Source organism: Molothrus aeneus, chromosome 8 (assembly GCF_037042795.1).
Source record: "Molothrus aeneus isolate 106 chromosome 8, BPBGC_Maene_1.0, whole genome shotgun sequence".
Lineage (NCBI taxonomy): Eukaryota > Metazoa > Chordata > Aves > Passeriformes > Icteridae > Molothrus > Molothrus aeneus.
The window spans coordinates 21790343-21812148 of NC_089653.1; the positions used below are offsets into that span (position 1 = coordinate 21790343).

Genomic DNA, 21806 nt, shown 5'->3' on the forward strand with positions numbered 1-21806 from the left:
CCTACAGTTTTTCACTGTATAGTCACTACAGTGATTACTGTACTTTCACTACAGTCTGTTCCCATGTCTCTGAGCATCCTTACTGCTTGCCTTCAAACCTTCTTCCACTCTCTATTACCCTTTCTGAGATGAAAGGACCAGAACTATGCACACACTGGAAAACATTTAAATAAAGTGAAGCTAGGCCCAGGAAAGTGAACCAAAATTCTTATAAGCAAAACCATGAGGATCTTGGGAAAACCAAGAGGGCAGATTAGAGCTCTGCATGCAATGCCTTCTCATTTCTCTATCTGGGAAAATACAAATAAGTGAACTCAAAGAAAAATTAAGCAGCTTGGATGGGGATGTCAGCAAGAGAGAGTTGGTCATGGCAGTGACCTGAAAGGCTGCAGGAGGGATTGAGATGATGAAAATCACTCATAAACTTCTTTGGCAGGCAAGAACAACAGAAACTTTGGGTCAGAGGACATCTAGAGCCCTGTGGCAGGAGCTGGTGTCCTTTCTTCAGCACCAAGAAACCGTCTACAAGCAACCACACCTGCAGGGAATAGAGCACCTGTGCAGCTTCAGGCCCCCTGCCCACGGCATCATGCCAAGGCAGCAGTGTGGGTCCCCACCTCAGGAGAACAGACGCGAATCAGCACCCAGCCTGTGCACGTACTAACACGACTCAGAGAGCCGGCATGCGACGCGTTCTGCTCACCGCTCCTGGCTGGTGGCAAGTCAAGCTGAGATCTGTGTGGTTGCTATGGAGAACTGTAGCTAAATGCACAAACAAGTGCCAAACAGTGGTAACTGCTCAGGGGGATTTAGAGGTTCCGGGCTTTACGTGTTGCTGAGGGATGGTATCCCTTGGGGCATGGAGGCTTTTTTTAGCCTGCCAGGAAATCCAGCGCGGGACCTTCTATACTTTGTATGCAGATCCTCTGTGATGCACAAACTGGCCCTCTCCATCATGGATTTCTGCTGGGGAGCTATTTGTTTTTCTCCATCTTAATGCTTTGGCACGATCTTACAATGTATCTAAGCAGCCAAGGAGGCTGCTAGCGGCAAAGCTGAGACTGCACCAGATGGACAGTGTAGACCCACTCGTCAGCTGCTGCCAAAGCCAAGCAGGCAGCGAGATTCCCACAAGGCAGCAGCGGGAAGGGGAGCCCCGGCAGTGTGTGCGAGGCGGCAGCGCTCTGTGGGGAAGCAGAAGACGGTTTGCACAGGCAGCTGCCTGCCGGGCTCCCGGGTGCTCTGCCAGCAGCCTGGCTCGGTGCATGGCGTACGAGTGCCGTGTCCAGCCCGGCGAGGGCTGCACCCCATGGGGGGCACCGTGGCGGGCTGGCCCCGTAGGCCGCCGGGGGGAATGCCTCGCAGCCCGGGGCCGTGCGGTGCTGCACAGGGCGAAGCCCCCACGTCACCGGCAGTCCCGGGCTCCCCAGGCTGCGGGCCGGCCCCGCGGAGCAGCACCGCCTTCCCAGCGGCACCACGCCGGGCCGGGCCGGGCGGAGGCAGCCGGGCGGCGGGGCGGTGCTGGGGGCCGGGCCGGCCTGGGCCCGGGCGGGGCTGGGCGGCCGCGGGCGGGCGGGAGGGCGGAGGCGGGAGCGGGACCCCCAGGGCCGGAGCGGCCGCAGCGCCCGGAGCGGGCCGGGAGAAGGTAGGGACCCGCCGGAGCGGCCGAGAGGAGTCGGGCGCTCCCCGCCTGCCGCTGCCCGGCTTGGCCGCTGCCCCGCCGGCCTCCCCCCATCCCGCGGCCGCCCCCGGCCTGCGCCTCCGCCGGGCCCCGGCGCGGCCCTGCCCCCGGCCCGCCGTCGCCTCCCGCCCTCCGCACCGGGCCCCGCTGGCCGCGGGCACGGGGGCTGCCTGTGCCGGGGCTGCCCTGGGCCGCGCTGGCCGGCGGCGGCTGCCCCGGGCTGGGGTGCTGCGAGCTCGGGTGGGTGCGCTCCCCTCGTGCCAGCCGCGCCAGGGCAGCGTGTGGCCCTCCAGCCCTGCGTGCCCAGCTGGGTGCTCGCTGTGCCCCGTCCCACTGCACGCCCTGCTCTGGGAGCACTTCCACGCACCTGGGCAGCGTGGAGCAGCTGTGCGATACCGCGGGAGCCGCCCGTCTGCTCCCCACATTGCACTTTGTGATTGTGGTCTCTCAAGCCGTGTCTGTTCAGGCAGTGCCAAACCGGGTGGTCACCCCCAGGCAGGCAGGCAGCTGGTGGTGGCTGGTGTTGCCTGGATAGCTTGTTGCAGGAGAGCACCTGGCCCTTTAGAAATTATGTGGCTGTCCCACAGTGGTTTGGCAGCGGGAGTCTGGAGTTTTTGCACCCGTGAGGGTGGCACAAGTGGTTGTACACAGAGAGCAGAAGCTCAAGGCTGCAGCACTGTGCCTTTCCCGGCTGCTCCTCCAAGGGCATTCATTCGGTTCAAGGCAGCCTGAAAAGAGAAACTTAAAAGAATTCCCTGTTTGTTTTCACTCTTGCAAACACAAATCCCTCTTGCAACACTGGCAGCCTGGCCCCATTGCCTTGACACTGGAGGTGTCTCCTCCAGTGGCCGTCAAGGGATGTAGGCTTGGGTCACCCTCAGAATAGTCTGAGAGGCAGCTGCTGCTCCTCCGCTGTCCCTTTGCTGACCTTAAGTGGTACCTCAGCCGATCCTCTCCTTGATGTAATCTGACCTTTGGGTTCAAACATCTCTGCTGCTGTTCCTGCTGTTTGAAATTCTCTCTCTACTTCTGGCCTTTCATTCTTTCTGTAGTACCTAGGAAGCCTGCAGTTGTGTCATACGCATAAACGTCTGCGTTGATGTTTTTCATGATTCCACAACTTTCAGTTTCTTCTGAAAGAAGAAAGGCTTTCTTTCCCCTTGCCTCTGCTTCCACTGAGATTTTATTTCTTCATCTGAAAGAGTTCATAGATACAGAATTTTCAGTTTTGCAGATACTTTGCCAAATACAGCCTCAGTACCGTGCTACAAGACGTCACTCTCATCCCCCTCATCTTGACTCACTCTGGCTGTGAGTCGTGCTGGGCAGTGTCTAAATGCGTCCTGCTTATGTGTGAGGCCTCCATAGCGCCGAGAGTGCCCACGTCTCTGAGCTGGCCTCCACTTTCCGTTCGTGAGATCCTCTCTTCTCTCAGGGCCAAAGGTTTCAGTTGTCTCTCCAGCTGCTCTGCTTAGAATTTAGCAGTGACATTAAAAACTAGCTTGAACATACAACAGTTTTAAAGCACTGTTGATAATGGGATGGCAGGAGCTGAGCAGTAGGGGCAGAGGAAAGGAGTGATTTTTAGAGCTTTACAGGGCACCACCTCTGCCAGCTGTCATGGGAACCATGGCTGTGTGACCTCTTGGGGTTCTGAGTGCAGATGAGGTGTCCCTGCAGTAGGTGACCTCAGACGGACTTTGTGACAGTGGTGATGTAACCTTAGGTGGGACAGCCTGACTTGTGCTTACCTCAGCACTTCACTGCCTTAACTGATAATTTCCCTTCAACCTCTAGCAGAAATATATTTCTAATCACATTACTCAACCCCACTTCTGAATGACACAGTTTTTACTTTGTCTTATTTTTAGAACTTTTCTGTGGGGAGATGAAATTTATTGCTTCCTTCTCAGGAGCACCCAGGGACTCTGAAAGGAAAAGGTCCAGGTAGCAGCAGAGTACCTGCTGAGGATTGAGGTTCTTTGCAGATACAGTACAGAACAGGAATCGTGGCGAGCAAAGAACAGAGTTTCCAAGTCAAAATTACAAGTAATTTCCAGATTTCTGGACTCCCCACCCAGCAGCCAAAGAATCATACTGGGTTTCTGTCCAAAAGTTATTTTGAAGAATATTGTTCAGGGTGCAAAATCAAGTGCTACAGTACTGGTTAAGGAATGTCCTTGTAGTCCCAGTTCAACTTGTTTTGAATATGTACTCAAGGTGTAATGACTAATTTTGTAATTGTATGCTACTTACCACCTGTAGCCCAGCCACAGATACTGCATATCAATGGTGATTCTGCTCTTGGGGTTTTGTCTGTTCCTTATTCTAAGTTGTATAATTTTAGCCAGTCTGCAAAACTGGGAAAAGACACAACCATGTACCTTGGGGTGGGAGAAGACAGGACTTTGTAACACAGTCTGTAAGGTGTGTGCTGCCGCAGCATACAGAATTTGGGAAACTCTGGTCCCCAAGCTGGTGTTCTGGCCTTTGCATGCTTGGCAACCCACTGCCAGAGATTAAATATCCATCACAGTCATCTTGCTCATATGTTGTGGCAAGGTGTTCTGCTTTGCATTAAAAATTGATGCTGTGCTCTAGTTTCCAGATAATTGTCATTTGCTTGCCATCTGGCTCAGCACGAGCTCCTCTTGCTTCCTTGCCACGCCACTCTTGACCCACACAAATACCACCGGCCTGTCCTCAGACACGTCCTGCAACGGAGCAGGTAAGAACACTGACAGCCAGAGCCCAGCTGGAGAGAAGTAGTGGTTTGAATGACTTGTTTGGTATACTGCAGAGCTCCTGTGCCACACAGGTGTGGTGGGAGGCCGGAGCTTGCTTAAGCAGCCCTTTACTTGATAGTCCTGGTTCTTTGGAGGTCAGTGATCCAACCAAAAATGTATTCGTAATCCATGATTTTTGATATATCAGGTCACAGACAAAGCAAAAGAAGCTATTTCTTTTTAGAGTGAGAAGATTCCTCTTCCTCCTGGGAGCTATGTGGCGTTAGGAGGTGGAGTGCAGAAGAGTTCTCATGTTTCCCGCTTTGTGAAGCTCAGCTGGGGGACTCTGGGATCTGCTGAGACAAGCAGCATGTCCTATCAAGAAGCTGCAGTGATCAGCCTTCCCTGGTGGGAGAAAGCTCCTCTCCTCAGCACCATCAGTTGGGGGTTTTCCCTGCTTGCTGCGTTATCCATTCTGTTGGGATTCACAGGATCAGCTCAGCATTTGCTGGAGCCAAAGTCCCTGCATTGGCACCATCTCCAGCTGGGGCCCAGGCAGCCTGGCTCAACGGGGTATTGTTTATTCCACCCAGGAATGTGCAGGCGAGCAGGGACCTCAGGGAGCTTTACAGAGCAACATGTTCTGCTCTGAGCAGGGAGAGGGAGTGTGGGTGGCCTCAGCTCTGAAGGCTGGTGGGAGTAGTCAGGGCATGCTACTCTGCAGGTAATGTCCTCTCCTAGAAGTGTGAATGAGGACAGTGCAGGCTGTGCAGATGCACTGGGGTATGGAGCAGGGAAGGAGGGCTGTCCAGATTTGGAGAACACAAGGAGGAACAGAGAAAAAAGGTAGAAATGTTTAGTATGTAGTTAGTAAGCTTCTGTTCTTGACACAGTGGTGTGAGAAGCCAAGCATAACTGCTGGTTCCTCCCACTGTGTGCTGGGTACTAATCCTGCAGCCTACAGTACAGCAAGAGCTGCAGCAGATCTCTTGCCAGTCCTCCAGCAGCTGAAGGATGCACTGAACTGAGGGGTGTCTCTGTCACTGGGGGTGGATTGTGTTTTCAGTGAACAGACACTGAGCTACAATGAGTGGAAGGGGGTACAAAAAGACCTAGGTGAAATGCAAGGTGTTTTTCAATTTTTAAGATCATCGACAGCATTTGTTTAATGTTTTTAATATTAATTTCTCTAATAATTTGTGACAAACTTGTCTTTGTACATTTCTGGGAATATGACCATTCCTGGTCTACTGCTCATGCAGGTTCTAAAGTTCTTACAGAGATTGAGAGACCCACTGGACAAGAATCCACTTGTCCCTGTTGTGCAAATCCTTCATGCCTGTGGATGCCCACATGGCATATTTTGGTCTGCTTGGTGAAATGTTAGTTTTTCAGTTACAATGAAGTCATACTCTGCATAGTCAGTTCTAACAGTGCTGCTTCTTGAGTGAGAAGCTGGAATGTATTATTTAGTGGAGAAACAAGTGGCAATAGCACCTGTTAAGTTTGGTTTCCTTGCTGCTTAATTTGTGGCATCCCCCCGTTACTGTTTTTTATCTCATAGTCTGAGCAGTGCTTTGGGATAGGAGTGGATTAGCTGCCCTCAAACCCTTTGGGTCTCCCTTTTTACTGGGGCTGTTAATACTTCTTGTAATCAGCCTAAATGGCCTCTTCACATTTCTGCCTTATCTCTTAAAATCCTTGCTTCAGCATCTTTTGTAGTCCTGCCTCCGTCTAAGTGATGGTACTTCTAGCAAGTGCCTGACGATTACATTTGATGCTGGTGAGTCCGTTATTTGGGATTTCTTACCCTGCACAATTTCAGCTGCAAGAGCAGGGATAGAAGAAGTTGTCAGTCTGTGTGCAAATGCCATTTCTTGGCTGACCCAGTCTGTGCTGAAGATCTCAAAACAATATTGTAACAGAGTTAATAGCCATCATTTCATTCTGGTCCCTGCTTCCATCAGCCCACGCTGGACCAGACACACTCCAGAGCTAATAGCAAAATGGGATAAGCACTCTTCCATGAAGGTAATGTTAGTGTGTGCTGAGCATGCATGCATGCAGACTGGGGGGAGTGATTAACGCCCTGGGAATCCACTCTCTGCCTTGCTGCACAATGCTGTTGTGTCAGGCCCAGAGCTCGGCAGCAGGCAGGCTGTGGTCAGGCGCCAGGAACACGTTACCTGGTTTGTGCAGGATCAGGCAGCGAGACAGAGCCTGTGTGTTCTCAGCAGGGCGAGTTCCTGCTGCGCCACAGCTTCATACTTGCACAGTGAGGCTCTCTTTGGATGCAGCTCTGCTGCTGGGCGGGGGCCGGAGCCCTGAGATCCACAGTGCTGAGCTCCCCCAGCCTGAAATCCCAGAGTTTGCTCAGTTGTGGCACAGCTCTCCCTCCTTCCCTCTGGCAGGCAAGGATCACCCATCCTTGAGGTGAGAGGTGCTTGGCCAGCTGTCAGGAGCTGTGACTCAGAGGGGATCACAGGCAGAGCCCTGCTCTCCCTGCAGTCTGCTTTTCCTTCTGGAGCCTCTGCGTGAGCTGTTGCTGAATGCTTGTTTTCTAGGGTGGATCTGGAAGAAGGTCGGATCTACTATTAAGCCTGAAGAGTTGGACTCAGTAAGTTTCCAGTCTGGAATATGCTGGGAGGCTTCCTTCTCTAGGTGGGGGTTTGTAGAAAATTTTGGCAGGCAGCACTACAGGGAGTAAGACAAGGCCAAGGCCCTGGAAAATGTAATATTTTGTGTTCAAGTCATGTTATGGGGCAAGCAAGCTCCACAAGACTGATTCACTACTTGCAAATACAGGAGCGTGCTGTCTATACTCCAGTGGAGTCAGGGAGTGATCTTGCTCTTCTTGGTACTGCTGAGGGAACATGAGCCTGTTGGGATTCTTTTTTTGGCAGTTTAGAAAGTTGCTTCACGCTTTCTTACAAGTTGCCTCTCAGGGAATGCTTTGGACGTGAATAGGTTAGTGGTTTATTATGACTGTAATTAATATACATGCTGGAACTATTGCAGTCCTGCCTGTCCCTCTCTATCTTCATCTCATTGGAAAATCTTGCACATTTTAATGATGAGTCTCCAGAGCTGCAGGTGTGGTAAAGGAAGTGACACTCCTGTTCTCATGGGTGGGATCAGTGGCAGGGCTGTATTCTCAGCACCAGTTACTGTTGCAAAGCCAGGTTTGGGTCTGCAGCACACTTACTGTAATCTTTGCATACCTCTGCCCATTCTTACATTACCCTTTTGACAGAAGACATACAAGAAATCTCACTGTACTATCATGTGCTCCTGGAGAAACTACCCCAAGGCAGCAATTATGCCTGCAATAGGTTTTTCCCTCTTTGTCCAGTGCTGCTGTGAATTTGAATATTCAGAGTATGGCAAGGATTCCTGGGGGCCTGAGCTCAGCTGGCAGCCTGTCTGGGGGTGGAGGGCAGCCTGGGTGCCTGCAAGGGGCTGCTGCTGCTGTGCCTGTTGCTGCTGCTCCTCTTCCCATGAGAACATGCAGCAGCACGCCCCAGGCATCCCACCTCAAACAGCAGAAGGATCCTTACTTGTCTTTGGCATTTTTAAGCTAATTGATAGCTCTTCCATCTTTTTCCTTGCTCCACATGGTCATGTTTTTAATACTGTTACTCCTTCTGCCTCAGTGGGTTTCTGCTATCCTGAACTACAGCTCTTTGTGCTCCTGATTCACTCCAGTCCATTCATCTCTTTTTGGTGGCAGAGTGCTGTCTGCTGCTGGATATTGGGCTCTTTGTTTGTACAGCCAGCACAAAGCTGGTGACAAAGGGACAGCCTGTGTCCCAAGGAGCCCACGTGCGATGGGGAAGGCAGTGGAGAGCAATAGGAGTGACAGGCAGACAGGATGGCAGAGGTGAGGGTGGCCAGGGGCGCAGCGTGCTGGCTGCAGCAGAGGAATGGCTGGGGGCGGGGAGAGACGTGATGAGGAAGCTGTTCCTGCTGAGTACAAACCCGCTTTGTTCCCAGGAGGTGAGTCGGACTGGATAAACAGAACGGTCCCGTCAGCAGAAAGCCTTTCCCTGCCTGGATCCCCCACTGGCACTCTCAATGGAAGTTGGCTGCGCCTCATTAGCAGGGACATTTTTCTCCTGCCTGTGTTAGCTTCCCCTCTTCCTGACTCTCCGGGGCTCAGGTGGGCTGTGTGTGGCTGTACAGGGAAAGGCTGCCCTTGGGGCCGTGTGTTTGTGTTTTGTTGAGTTGTCACTGCTCTCTTTCTGCCCTTGGCTGGGCAGGGGGTTGACAAGCTGTGCTGACATGGGACGGGTGTCAGCGGCTTGGAGCGGGACTGCTCCCAGTGCGCTTGGAGCCGCTCTGGGGAGGGAGGAGAACGTGTCCCACGGCAGGGCAGGTGTGTCCAAACGGACACAACGGGGCTGGTGGTGATGTGGGAGGAGGGCAGCCCGTGCCAAGGGCGCTGGTGGGGAGGACGCCGATGTCCCGGCGTCGCAGAGGGCAGGGCTCTGAAAGCACCACGGAGAGGTGTTGGCAGCGCTGTCCTGTGCCTGGATTTGCAGTGGGTCTGAAAGTGAAAGCAAACTCACTGGTCTGAGGTGAAGGTGAGGAATTCTGGTTGCTTTGGATGGATGAACCTTTCTGTTCCCATCCTGAGGAATTTGGGAGGAGGCAAAGGAGCAGCTTTAGCTGCAGGACTGCTCCTGCCTTGGTGCGCTGTATTTCTTTGACAGTGAGGCTGAAAAGCAGAAATTATACAGAAGAGTGTCCTCAACAGCCACTTCCAGAGTAAGGGGGAATCCAGGACATAGCCCTTGACAAGGAGGTCTTTGCCTGCTTTCAAATCTCCTGCCAGGAGGAATTTTAGCCTTGGCTCCCAGAACCTTGAATGGGGTCTGTACCCTCATCTCAGTCTGACTTCTGCCTAAAGCCATGGTGGGGCCACCCAGGGAATGTCTGAGCCAGGTACCTAGAAGGCAGAAAAGATATTTCCAGTCAGGTCTGAGAATGAGGGTGATGGTGGTATGAGCTTGCCTGAGTGGACTTTGTGCCTCTTCTCTTGCTGGGCCAGAATTGTGGTGCTGGTTCAGCATGCAGTTCCTGTGGCCCTGAGTGGTGGCATGGGGAGGGGGATTCCTGTGCCCGTCCTGCCAGAGAATGTGTGGTGGGACGTAGAGCTGGGTGGTGCTGGCTGCCCACCAGGCCCTGCAGGCTGAGCTGTGCCCCACATGTCAGGGAAATGCTGAGCTTCCTCCCCTCCTCCTGCTTCCTTCCTGACGGGAATTCACTTCCAAATTTCTTGCTGCTTGTCCCCCCTCTTGCAACACAAACACATGCTCCTACAGAGATAGCCACAGGAGTGGGACAAGGCAGGTTAGACCATGGGGGCTGCATTGCTGCAGCCCCTTGGCTCCTGTGGCAGGTGACCAAGGGTTGGCAGGGAGCTCAGGACAGGATCTCCCCACATATGCCTCCGTGCTCAGGAAGGGCTTTACTTCCTGGGCTTATCTCTGATAATTTCAGGTGTTTCTGGGTGCTGACAAATTTCTCACTGTCTCAGCCTTAGGCACTGACCTGCCTTCAGACCCTGCACAATGGAGGCTGGCTCTGTGGTGCGGGCAGTCTTTGATTTCTGTCCCAGCGTCTCTGAGGAGCTGCCCCTCTTCGTGGGAGATGTCATCGAGGTGTTGGCTGTGGTGGACGAGTTCTGGCTCCTTGGCAAGAAGGAAGGTGTCACAGGTAAGAGCTGGAAATGCTTGCACCTGGGTCTGTCCAAGTGCCAGTTAAATGTGCACTCCATGAGCATGTCTTCCCTTGGTGGGGAAAGACCTGATTTGATTTACTAAATCTTTCATGGGCTTTGATTGGGACTGAGAGTGCGAGTTGCCGCTGGTCTCCTGCCAGCTTTGTGTCAACTATTCAGACAAGTTTTGTGTTGTTTTTTGAGAAAGGTCAGTGGAGAGTCAGTTCTTGAGGAGATAGGAGCTTCACAATACTGGTTGTTCCAGTCTCTGTGGAGAGACTGCCCATTTCCTGGCTAGCTTATGTGCTGACCTGCTGTGGCAGTGGAAGGGGAGAAAGGAAACAGATGCACTCGGAGTGGAAATGCATCCACTCTGGAAACCAGTCCAAGTGACCTTGTCAGTGGAGATAGAACAACAGTGACCATGTGTCCCCCCCAAGCCCTCTGACTCAGCCCCATTTCCTCCTTTCTGTTTCAAAGCATCTTCCTGCACAAATTGCCATCAATATCTAGGTGCCTGGAATGGTGTGCAAGTATCTTAAACTTTTAGGGGGGTGTGAGAAGCCTCTGAAGCAGCAGAATGCTCTTAGTGAAACACTAAGAGTCTCATAGTCTCTGTTTAGGCAGCTCTTTCTCATCTTAATCCTGATGTTAAGAAGATGTGTGAGCTTTGGGGAGATGAAAGCCAGGCCACTTCAAAGCATAAGCCCGCCTCTGTCTTCAGCAGAGGGTGGGACTGATTTCATCCCTGGCTGTAGAGACGGGGCTGCTATTGTAGCGGCAGTCTGGTCTCTCCTGACAGCCACAAGCTGTGTACTGTCTGAAACAAAGGTGGACAGGAGCACTTCCCTCCTGTGCTCCATGTGACTGATAAGGGGCATTGAATGAGCGTGTGCCTGATCCTGTTGCTGCTGCTGAAGTCACTGGGCAAGGATTACGTGTGCAGTTTTCAACAGTTTTGTCTCCCAGCATAACTGGTCAGGTTGTTATATAGAAGATGAAGCTATTAAGGAATAACAAACAGATGTGTGCCATAGCTCAAAGATAAGAAACATGCTGAAGTCAAATGGAATGTTTTTAATGACCTTTAACTCAAAACCCAATTGCATTTGTGCTTTTCCTTGGAACAGCTGTTGTAGTTTTCTGCCCAGCTTTCTAAGTTAAAGTTATAGGGAATTGAAAAAGCACTTTGGAATAGAAGCTGTGGAAATGTTGCAGCCTAGTAGTCATTACTCTGTAGAATAATTACTATAACTCCATGTACAGTGATTCCTTTCTTACGGCATTATGTTGTTTCCATGTACAAAGCAGGAAACTAAGATAAGGAAAAAGAGAGTTGGTTAAAACTGTGAAGGAAGCAGCAGAGAATAGCAAGTGTCAAGTTGCCTAATCACAGTGTAAAGCTCTGGGTGTCTAGGATATGGTGTTTCCAGGTTTTATTAGAAAATCCTTGGTCACCCAGAGGCAATGCTGAGTGTGGTACTAGCCCATACTTCATCATATCCCCTTGCCTCAAATTATATAAGACATTTTTTGTGGCCTTTGCAGTGGACTCTGCCATGTCATGTGCTCTCAGGACTGAAATTAGTATCTGATGGGTATCATCTGGTGGCCAAGAAATGTGCCATGGTGAAACAGATCCTCAGAATGACAGTAGGGAAGGTCCCTGGAGTCCCAGCAGTGCTGAAGCTGTGACAAAGCCTGTGACTCACAGGTGTGGCCATCCCATTCAGGGTGGCAGCCTGAATTCTGTGCTGAGGCTGCACAGGGGCCAAGCCCTCTGGGGGAAGGAGCACCAAGTGGATTTGCCCAGTCAAAAGACACTGCTCCCATGATCCAGCACTGCTGGATCCCTTAGTCCTCACCATGGGTCTGAGTTGGGAAGGAAGCAGCAAGGGCAGAGAAAACCCAGGATGTCTGTTCCTGGAAGCTCCATGCTGATGGCACAGTCCCAGTAATGCACACAGCCTGTGGTTGCCTGAGTGAGCCAAGGGCTCAAAGCTTTTTGTTCTCTGTTAGCTCTTAAGTACTAAAAACCCCAGGAATTCCTGGGTCCCAAACTCGTTCTTCTTCCACCAGGCTATTGAAGCACCCAGGGTAACTGGGTATTTTCCTTTAGCCAGAGATGAATAGATCCCAAAAACTGGAAGGAGGGTGGAAATGGTGGTGGATCACAGGAAAGACTCATTGCTGACAACTCTTTCTCCTTTTAGGGCAGTTTCCTAGCAGCTTTGTTGAACCTGTGGATATTCCCCCTTTGAAGCAGGGAGAAAAACTGTTTGTTTGTACCAATGACTTCACATCTCAAGAGCCAGGGAGCTTGTCATTGCAGAGAGGTAATCTCCATTCCCTTCCTTTGCTTTGCACCTCAAAAGCCTCACCTGTCCTTCTGGATGGATGAGCCTAGTCACAGCATCCTGCCTAGAGTGATAGAACAAAGAGGTGAATCTCCTAATTCCTCATGACATGGATCATGTCAAATCCACCATGGTCCTCTAGGCTTCTGCCACTTGGATACAAGTTTCTCTGTCATTACTCATGAAACTCCAAAAATTGGCATCACCTGATCATAGTAAATTTACAATTGCCTTTTAACTGACCTGTAATCTCCAAATCTTAGACTTGCATTTGGGGGAGAATGAAAGCCTCAATGCACCTGCATGGCTTTGCAGCCAAGCTGTGTATCTGAGAGGCTGCTGATACTTCATGTCTTAATCCCATCCCCAAGAGGCTGCTGATACTTCATGCCTTAATCCCATCCTGTGCTTGTGTGCATCCCCAGCATGCACTGTGCTATAACAGAGGGCCAGTCCTCACCCACAGCCAGGAGGGAAACGGGGAGGCAGGAATAAGAGGTGGGAAGCAATAATGAGAGCAGTTTTGAACTGTTGTGTCTCATTCTCTGCAGGAGACTTGGTGATCCTGGGGGGGTCCCTGGCCTCCAGCTGGCTCCAGGGCCGAAGCAGCTGGGGTTCCAAGGGCTTTTTCCCCTCATCATGTGTGAGGGAGCTGTGCCTTTCAGTTCGGAGACGTCAGCTGTCCCAGAGCCCTCTCCTGGAGGTGCCTGCCTACTCCTTGGGCCAAGCCCAGGCCCTGATGGACCTGTCTGCTCAGCTGGAGGAGGAACTGGACTTCAGGGAAGGGGATGTGATCAACATCATTGGTGTCCCAGAGCCTGGCTGGTTTGAGGGTGAGCTCAGAGGCTGCAGGGGCATCTTCCCAGAGGGTTTTGTGGAACTGCTTACTCCTCTGCGAGCACCAGGAACCTCAGTGGACCCAGAGCCCACGGGGACTTGTGACACCAATGGGACAGTAGAGATGCCCCACAAAGATGACAAGGAGCCAGGGAGTACTTATGGTGTTGCCCTCTATCAATTCCAAGCCCTGGAGTCCAAGGAACTGGATTTTGATGTGGGTGACAGGATTCGGATTGTAGGCATTCTGGAGGATGGCTGGCTGGAGGGGGAGCTGAGAGGAAAACGTGGCATCTTTCCACACAGATTTGTGAGGCTGGAAGCCTCTGATGCTTGCATGGAAATGGTGAGTGCTGGGGATCTGCAAGGTGGAGGCAGTTGTGGATTGAACATCCATCAAGATCCAGAAATCACTTACTCTGAAACTCCTTTGCCCCAGGAAGATAGCAGGGAAAAGGAGGATGGCTTGGCTGCATATCCTGAGCCTGCCACCATTTTGTCTCAGAAGGCAGGGAGGTCAGAGGGTCCTCTTGGCACTGACTTGAGACAGCACCAGGCCTTTCCCAGCACAGGACAGCAGGAGCTGCATCCTGAAGGCACAGTGGGCTCGGTGCCCACTAACCACACCAAGTCAGTCAATGGCATTCACCCCTCTGCTCAGCTGCCTCCCCCACAGGGCAACAGGCCTGGCCAAGCAGGTGAGCTGGAGCCTGGGGGGACTATTTCAGCCACCTCAGGAAACTCAGAAACTCACTCCCTCCCTAAGCATGATGGAGACAGCCCCACTGTGCCCTTGCAGGCGCCCCACTTCCCCCAGAATCCTTGCAGGAGCCAAGCAATTTCATCCGCTAATAGCTGGGCAGCATCTGAGCCCCAGGAGAGCCAGAGCAGGACCGAGGACCTGGACAATTGGATGGACAGTAAACTGGAGAAGTCCAAGCCCTGTCCCAGCTTAGGAACTGCCCAGGTGAGCCTGGACACAAGGGCTGGGAGCTGGGGGGAGTGCTGCCCTCTTGCAGTGCAGGGGGATAGCTGCACGGACCTGGACTCCAAACTGACGGAGCAGCTGGCCCAGTTTGAGAAGAGCCTGTCAGGTACTGGTGTGGAGCAGGACAAGGTCTCCCGTCACTTCTCCATCTTGGACTACAGCTCTGAGAAGGACATTGTCCGTGGGTCTCCTGAATCTGTGTCCCACTCCAGGCAGGCAGAGAGGAGAAGGGCCCTGAGGCCACCCCCTCCTCGGCCCAGCAGCCTGGCCACAGCCGCCGTGCAGGTGCAGGGTGGCCGGGTGCCCAAAGGCAGGGCTCTGTCCTTCTCGGTCAGACCCTCCCGGCCTGCGCCCCGGCCTCCATCCAGCAACCAGCGGAAACACGTGGCCCCTGCACAGCCTCAGCCCAGCACCCCAGAGCAGCGGGTGGAGGAGGGATGTGAGGACTTGACACAGGCAGGATCAGCCTCCTCCAGCTCCATCCTGCTGACTAGAATTGGAGAGGTGGAGAGAGATCTGGAGGCGTACAGCAAGACCCGTGCTGAGCTAAGCCTGATGCTGGAGGAGCAGCAGGATGAGTTGGTGAGAGCAGAGACCATGGAAAACCTTGATTTCTGTGACTCCAACATTGAGAGCCTCAGCATGGAGCTGCAGGAGTTGAGAGGTGAGTCTACAACAGTGTGGGAGGGGGAATACTTCAGGAGAACAGGTGCCTCTGCTGTTTTACAGACACTGTTGAAGGCAGTCTTTTATACCCTTTATTTCTTGATTTTGATCATTTTGTAAGTACTGTTGTAGGATATATCATCGTGATTTTGCCTTGGAGAATCACTGTGTGTTTCTCTGGATATCCCTTTGCCCTGATCTTCCCTATCCCCTTTTCCTTCCAACTCTCCCATCTCTTCTAGCCCCACCATACATCCAGAGCTTTCATCTCATCTACTCCCATATATCCGTGATGGAAAGCAAAACCACTGCTGCTGCAGTTCCAACCTCCCTGCCTCATCCCCTCTTATCTGTAGGGGAGTGAGCAGCAACTTCAGGGTGGCTTTGCTGGTGGTTCTGCAGTTGAGATTTGAGTTGACATCAGTGCTGTGACTGCTCTCAACCTGTCAGGGCACTGGGTTTCTTGTGCTTTGTGCTCTGGTGCTGATACAGACCTGTGGGGATTTGTTATTCATATGAGAAGGGGTGGACAGAAGGGGACTGAACCTGACCTGGGAGTGGGATGAATTACTGGGCAAAAAGTAAAATCTGCCCCTGTGCTCCTGCCATCCATGAAGTCCAGGACAAGAAAATAGGACTATTCTGTTGGTAACAGCAGCAAAGAGCTTACAATTGTGGTATATCTGTAGCTGAAAATGTGACTTTTGTTCTTGCACCCCCAAAAAAATTACTCAGAAAAGAGGAATTTCCCATGATTATATCAGCACATTTGGTCTCTGAAACCTGAACATGCCACATAAAGATCAGTGCTGTTAATTACGCTACACTTGATATTACAGTAGACAAATGGAAAGATGGAATCACATACATCTTCTCCCACAGTTCCTTCCCAGGCTTCTCCCAGGAGCTCTGACACTGCAGTTCTGTTACTGAAACCCACGGCGTGCAGGAAATGTGGGCACTGCATGCGGGAGATGGAATGAAATGCCAGCTCCTGCCTGGGAGTTACTCACTCTGACTTCATTGCCTCCATCCTCCCACTGCTTAGTCAGCATTGGGGAGCCCAGGCATTTGCTGCACGATCATGTCAGAGGCAGAGCACATGGCAATGAAGGCTGGTATGGCTGCACCAGGAAAACAGGGTGACAAACAGCCTTCATGTCAGTGGTGTGCAAAAGGGATGCTTGGAAGGAGGCCTAGAGGATTCGAAGCTAGATGAAATAACTTGAAGGTAGGAAGAGGGAAGTCTAGGCTGAATCTCAAGGGAAATTTTCTGATGGGATGGATCTTGCTGGGAAGTGTCTCCTACTGTCCCTGTGCTTCCTGGTAGAGGACTGATCCTGTGGAACCTGTTGGTTCCTGGAACTAGAAGTTTTAGGCAAGAACTAATGCACTATCCTGAGGCATCCTCAAGCTAGTATCCTTTCAGTAGTCCTAGGGGACTTTCCTCCCATTCAAGAGACCTCTCTAGCCATGTGATAAAGATGTGTTCTACCGAAGCTCTGCCATGTCCCTTCTGACACATGTGAATGTGGCCAGAGAGCCCATCTCTAGTGCAGCAGGCAGAACAGTAATTTGGTGTTGCATCAACTCAGCAAAACGTGTTTGTGGCATGCCTGAGGCATGACCTCTGCCTTACCACTGTTAGGAACATGGAGACACTGGAGGCAGAAAAGCTCTCACTAAGATTTGACCAGCAACCAAAGCAGGGCAGGCATCGTCTTACAGGAGAAATAATTGATAGTGGGGAATCCAGCCCTTCAGTGTATCTTTTGGGAAGCCAAAGGAAGAGTAGAAAATACGTGGTTTTCTACAGTAAGTGTTTAAAATCATCAGGTTGCTTTTTTGGTGTGTCTTTTGAGCACACTGGGGTTTTACTGATCACCAGGCTGGGGCAGGATTAGCACTTGCTCTCCTGCAGTTGGAGTAGGAGAGTCCATTGGTTTTATTTTTGTCTTCTACCAGCTGAGGGCATGGGCTCTGCGTTCCTAACAAGTGTTGCAAGAACCTGAGACATGGATGACATCCACAGACTCTCGCACTCTCTGTCAAGGGCTTGCTGTGGATGTCTCTTGGTTTCTTATAGGAGCTCTGTGTTTGGCATGGAAAATTGGGAATATGTAGTGCCCTGCAGTGAGAAGCATTACTGGAGTGCGTATTTCTCTAGCCTCCTGGAGACTTATTTGGTGTGTTGGCACCAGACTCCATAACCCAAGTAATCCCTTCAAGCCTGTTCCTGTCAGTGGGTGGACCAGCTGTTCCCCCTGGAGCAGGGAACCATGCAGTTGTGACTGCATGGCACTGTGGAGGCACTGGTCTGTCTTGCAGGGAGCAGCTCCTTTCCTGAGCTTCATGTGACTGTGGTGAGGGCTGGGAAGAGGATGGGCTCAGGGTTGAGCCAGGGGCAGCCTGAAGGCCTCAGTTTGCCCCAGCAAAGTGTGGAGCAGAGCCCAGCTCTTGTAGACCACGTTGTTTGCTCCATGCCATCAGGGGAGGAAAAAAGAAGATCTAGTAGAAGATCTGGTATCCCACCTCTGCTCTGTGGCTTCCTGTGGTGTTACACATGCTCTGTTTCCCTTCCCTGAGGACATTGGTCTTGGGGCAGGGCCTCTGCATGCTCCAGTGCCCTCCTCCTCCCTGCCTCAGAGCTGCCTGCGGAGAGGTTTTGGCAAAGCCGCGGAGCCGGTTTGGGCGGTGCAGGCCCGCCCAGCCTGGCTCCCCTCCTCGCTCGCTCGGGGCTGGTTACTGATTACTTTGGGCAGCAGGTGGAGGAGGCCAGGGCTGCCAGCGATTGGGCCCCTGCCTTTGCTGGCTGGTTTCAGGAAGCAGCACCTGCGTTTCACTTGGGACGGGAGTGCTGGAGCAGAGGGAGAAGCACCGTCAGCCTGGGGTTGGGCTCAGGGAGCAGAGGGTGAGGGGAGCCAGCCCCTGCACCGCACCCCACAGGACTATGTGCACCTGTCCTTAGAGGAGACGCTGCATGGAGGATCCGAGACAGGAACCGCGGCTCCTCAGCTGGGAATATGAGGATTGTTGTGCTGTACGGAGACGGGACCTGGCCGGCTGCAGCGACAGACCCAGGGCAACAAGGAGGCCATACCCGGACAGCCGAGGAGCACACAGTGGCTGGGACAGTTCAAGGACACAGGGGGACATCTCCGTGGACCAACAGAGCAGGAATGGAGACTGCAGAGGTTTTTGGAAGGGACAGATGCAGTACATGGACTGCAGGAGAGCAGACGATGTTTGGGAAGGCAAAAGACAGGATATAGAGGACAGAAACTACAGGGTGTGTGAGAGGGAGGGTGTTCAGTACAGAAACTGCAGTTCTGAGATAAGAGGAGGGTGGAACAGAGAGGACAGAGTACCTGGGCAGTATAGGGAGAGAGGACGGCAGTATGGAGAGGATAGAGGCCTTGGAGACTGTAGGGAGGGGGGAAGGTGGTATCAGGACTACAGAGATCCTAGGGACTACAGTGAGCATGGAAGACATTATAGGCACAGGAAAGAGAGGGATTCTGGGCAGTATAGGGAGAGGAGAAGGCAGTATAGAGAGGATGGAGGCAATCAAGTATATAGGGAAGGGGAAAAGTGGTATAGAGATGATGGAGGCCCTAGAGCATATAGAGAGCAGGAAAGGCCACATGTAGGTGTCAGGGACCAAGTAGATGAAGAAGACAGTGAACAGCACAGGAGGCCCAAAGGCCATGTCATGGACCACAGCAGTCCAGACAGAGGTTATGAAGTTCCTGCATTTGCAGTCAGGTCCTCAGGAGATGGTAGTGTGAACCAAGGGTCAGGTACCTGCTACACACAGTTCGAGACATGTGTCCTTGACTCCGACAGCTGTGGGGAGCTGGAAGGAGAAGCCCCAGGGCCTGGGAGGCCAGCCAAGAGCAGCAGCAGGGCAGCAGAGCACTCGAGGGTACGCACGGGCCGGCCCGACTGGAGCCAGGTCTGGGAGCAGGAGGCCGAGGAAGAAAACAGGGTGGGCTCTGTGCTGCAGAGAAACAGCTTCTACAGACGGACGGCTCCCAGTGCCCTGCGGCACTCAGAGTTTGTGCAGACCAGGAAGAAAAACCCAGGTACACAGGGAAATGGGGGGCAATTCCCTTGGGTGTGCCTTCACCCTGCCCTGGCAGCAGGGCAGTGCTGGGAGTCTGGTACACGTGGGTGGCCAGCACAGCCAGCCTCTCTCAGGAAGGCTCCTCCCTGGGACTTAGTGAAACAGCATCATGGTTGTCACTCCTCCGTGCAGCCTCTGCAAGGGGGTTTTGTGGAAGCCCAGGTGGGAGGGAAGCACAGGTGACACAGACTCAAGGCTGTCCTTTCTGTTGCTCCTGGTTTTGGTACACCCTAAAACTTGTGTCCCTGGTTTGTCTGCTCTCTCAGGGCTCAGAGGAGGTTCCTCATGAGGGAGAGGGAGAGATGCTGGGGTTACTCCCACTGTCTCTTTATAATCCAGCATTAATAGATTCTGTAGGAACCAATTCCTGACCCTGAGCATGAGTATGGCAGCTGTTCGCAGGCAGCACAAAACAGGAAATAGAGGAAGCTGTTGAAGCACTCAGACATATGCAGAGAGCAAGTACTCAGAGTTGCATAATTCACCTGGGCAGGATACCCAGGCACCTGCGTGTTGGGGGGCTGTCACCAATGGGAACCTTTTGCACCATCACCTCTCAGTACTGCAGGGGTCCCTTGCCTGTGCTACAACAGTTGCATGCCCTGTGTCCTGGGTCCTCAAGCCATCTCCAGGTCTCCAGTCCCATCAAATAACACCCTGGAGCTGCAGAATTACCAAAGTGGAAGGCTTAGGCTGTCTTGGCATGGGTGAAATCATTCCCTTGATGCTATGGCTGTGTCAGAGTCGGCTGCAGACAGATTTGTGCAGCTTGGTTTGTTGGTGCAAGACTATTGGTGGGGGGTGAGGGGAAGCAGGGTGCTGGGGTCTGGGCAGAGGGACAGAAGGAGCCCTTCTTGATGGACAGGCCTCCAAGTGTCTGAAAACTTGTTTGTTCCTGTGCCCTTTCTGCCAGCATCTGTCTCATGTAGCTGTGTGTGAATTCTCTTGAAGTGGGATTGAAATGAAGAGGAAAACTGCAACAGCCAAAGTGATGGCAAAGCTGGAGGCAGTGCCTACCTCTGCCTTAGCAAGAAGTCTGTCCTCTGGAGATATTTGATTAAGCAGGCTCCAATGGCTGCATTTCTGCACTCTCAGGCCACCCTGTAAGGGTGGGACTTTGCTCAGCTGCGTCCCCAGGGTGAGGAAAGGGAGAGGCTTTGTGGTGCCAAGATGTCCAAAGGGCAGCAGGGGAGCCAGGAGGAGGCCAGGAACAGAGTGGGGTGGGAAATGGTCCACAAAGCCTTAGGAGGCTGGAGTAGTGCTGCTTCTCCAGCTTTTGCTCGAGTTGAAGGGACAGACTGTGATGCCAAGTGAAAGCCTATGCTCTTCAGGATTATAGGATTCTTCTCCACTGTGGCAGGCTCAGGGGCATGGGAGGAGCTGTGAGAGGTGCAGGGCAGGATGCTCTCATCATCTGCACCAGTGTCTCACAGCAGAACAGGAGGGATGTAAGCTTCAGGTATTTCAAACACTGTCTTTCCATCCTGTGGCCTTTTTCTGGCTGCAATTGTCAGTTACTTTCCTTTCCTTGCCCTGCTGGGGCACAGTGCTGGATCATCTCTCCTTGGCATGTACTGCTTTGCTGCTGTAGCTGCCTCAGTGGGAGATCCCACCAGCACCTCCCCATAAGAGCTCCCATTGTGCTTGGCAGACACTTCCTGTGCAGAGGGCAGGCAAAAGTCAGCTCTGGTTCTCCCTCAGTGTGTGCTCCAGGCACTTTTTCTAATGCTGTTTACTTCTCTGCCAGGTTCCTCCTCCATCCACTGAGTAACAGAATTTGGGATTTAAAGCCTCAGTAGAGATCATAGAATGGTTTGGATTGGAAGAGAACTAGAGGGACATCTAGTTCCAATGCCCCTGCCATGGGCAGGGATGCCACACTCTAGATCAGGTTGCCCAGGGCCCCATCTGGCCTGACTTGAATACTTCCAAGCCAGTAGAGGTGATCTTTTCTGTTTGCAAGGTTATCACACTTTTTACAGATTTCTGTACAGTGTAAGTGGGTGACAGCTGCAGGGTTAGAGCACCTCTTCTGGGATAAGACTCAGATGTCTGGCTGCCTGACATATCCACAGGAGAACCCACCTGTCATAGTTTTGCTGCTTAGTCACCATCATTCTTAAAGGTTTTGCGTGCTAATGTGTTGCATTTCAGCTCTGAACCCCCACCTTTTTCTCCTAAATTAGAGCTTTTTAGTTGATGGATATTCTTCTCAGGCAGGTACTGTAATTTAATCATTTTTCAGTCTTCAATTCTTTGTAGTGAATGGAGTCTTAAAATACCCCTGTCAAAGACTCACAGGAAGACCTTTCAGTGTTTATTCTTCCTGATGTTCACTCATTTTTCAGTTCAGACTCTTTTAAAACAGTGGACTTCAGAGCTAGGTGAGGCATTCTGGGTGGGTGTCAGCACTAGTTTACCTTGCTATGCTCCTGTGCCCTTGTCCAAAACCCCAGTGGTCCTCTGCAATATTCAGGGAATTCCTGTTGAATTTTGTCTGATCAAGCCAAAAAATTACTGCCCAGAATACAGTCCTGCATGTGGCTGCATTTCTTGTTCCCATTAATGTGTTTGTCTGCATTAAACCTGCTTGGTTTGAATAATTCCATCTTATTCAGGGTACCCTGGATCACTCAGTGACTCATATGCCTCATCTTTATTTGTGATCCTGTTAATCGATCCTCACTTCTCTACATGACAGCA

The 21806-nt window shown here is 52.1% G+C and overlaps 1 protein-coding gene across 1 annotated transcript in view; it reads left to right on the plus strand.

The window, feature by feature from the left end:
- Positions 1-1592: 1592 nt before the first annotated feature.
- DNMBP (dynamin binding protein) overlaps positions 1593-21806 on the plus strand; it is a 33940-nt gene continuing 13726 nt past the window's right edge. The window contains exons 1-4 of the mRNA XM_066554890.1: positions 1593-1645; positions 9947-10125; positions 12343-12465; positions 13038-14975. Coding sequence (XP_066410987.1) covers positions 9981-10125; positions 12343-12465; positions 13038-14975 — 2206 coding nt within the window. The 5' untranslated portion in view covers positions 1593-1645; positions 9947-9980. The remainder of the gene's footprint in view (positions 1646-9946; positions 10126-12342; positions 12466-13037; positions 14976-21806) is intronic.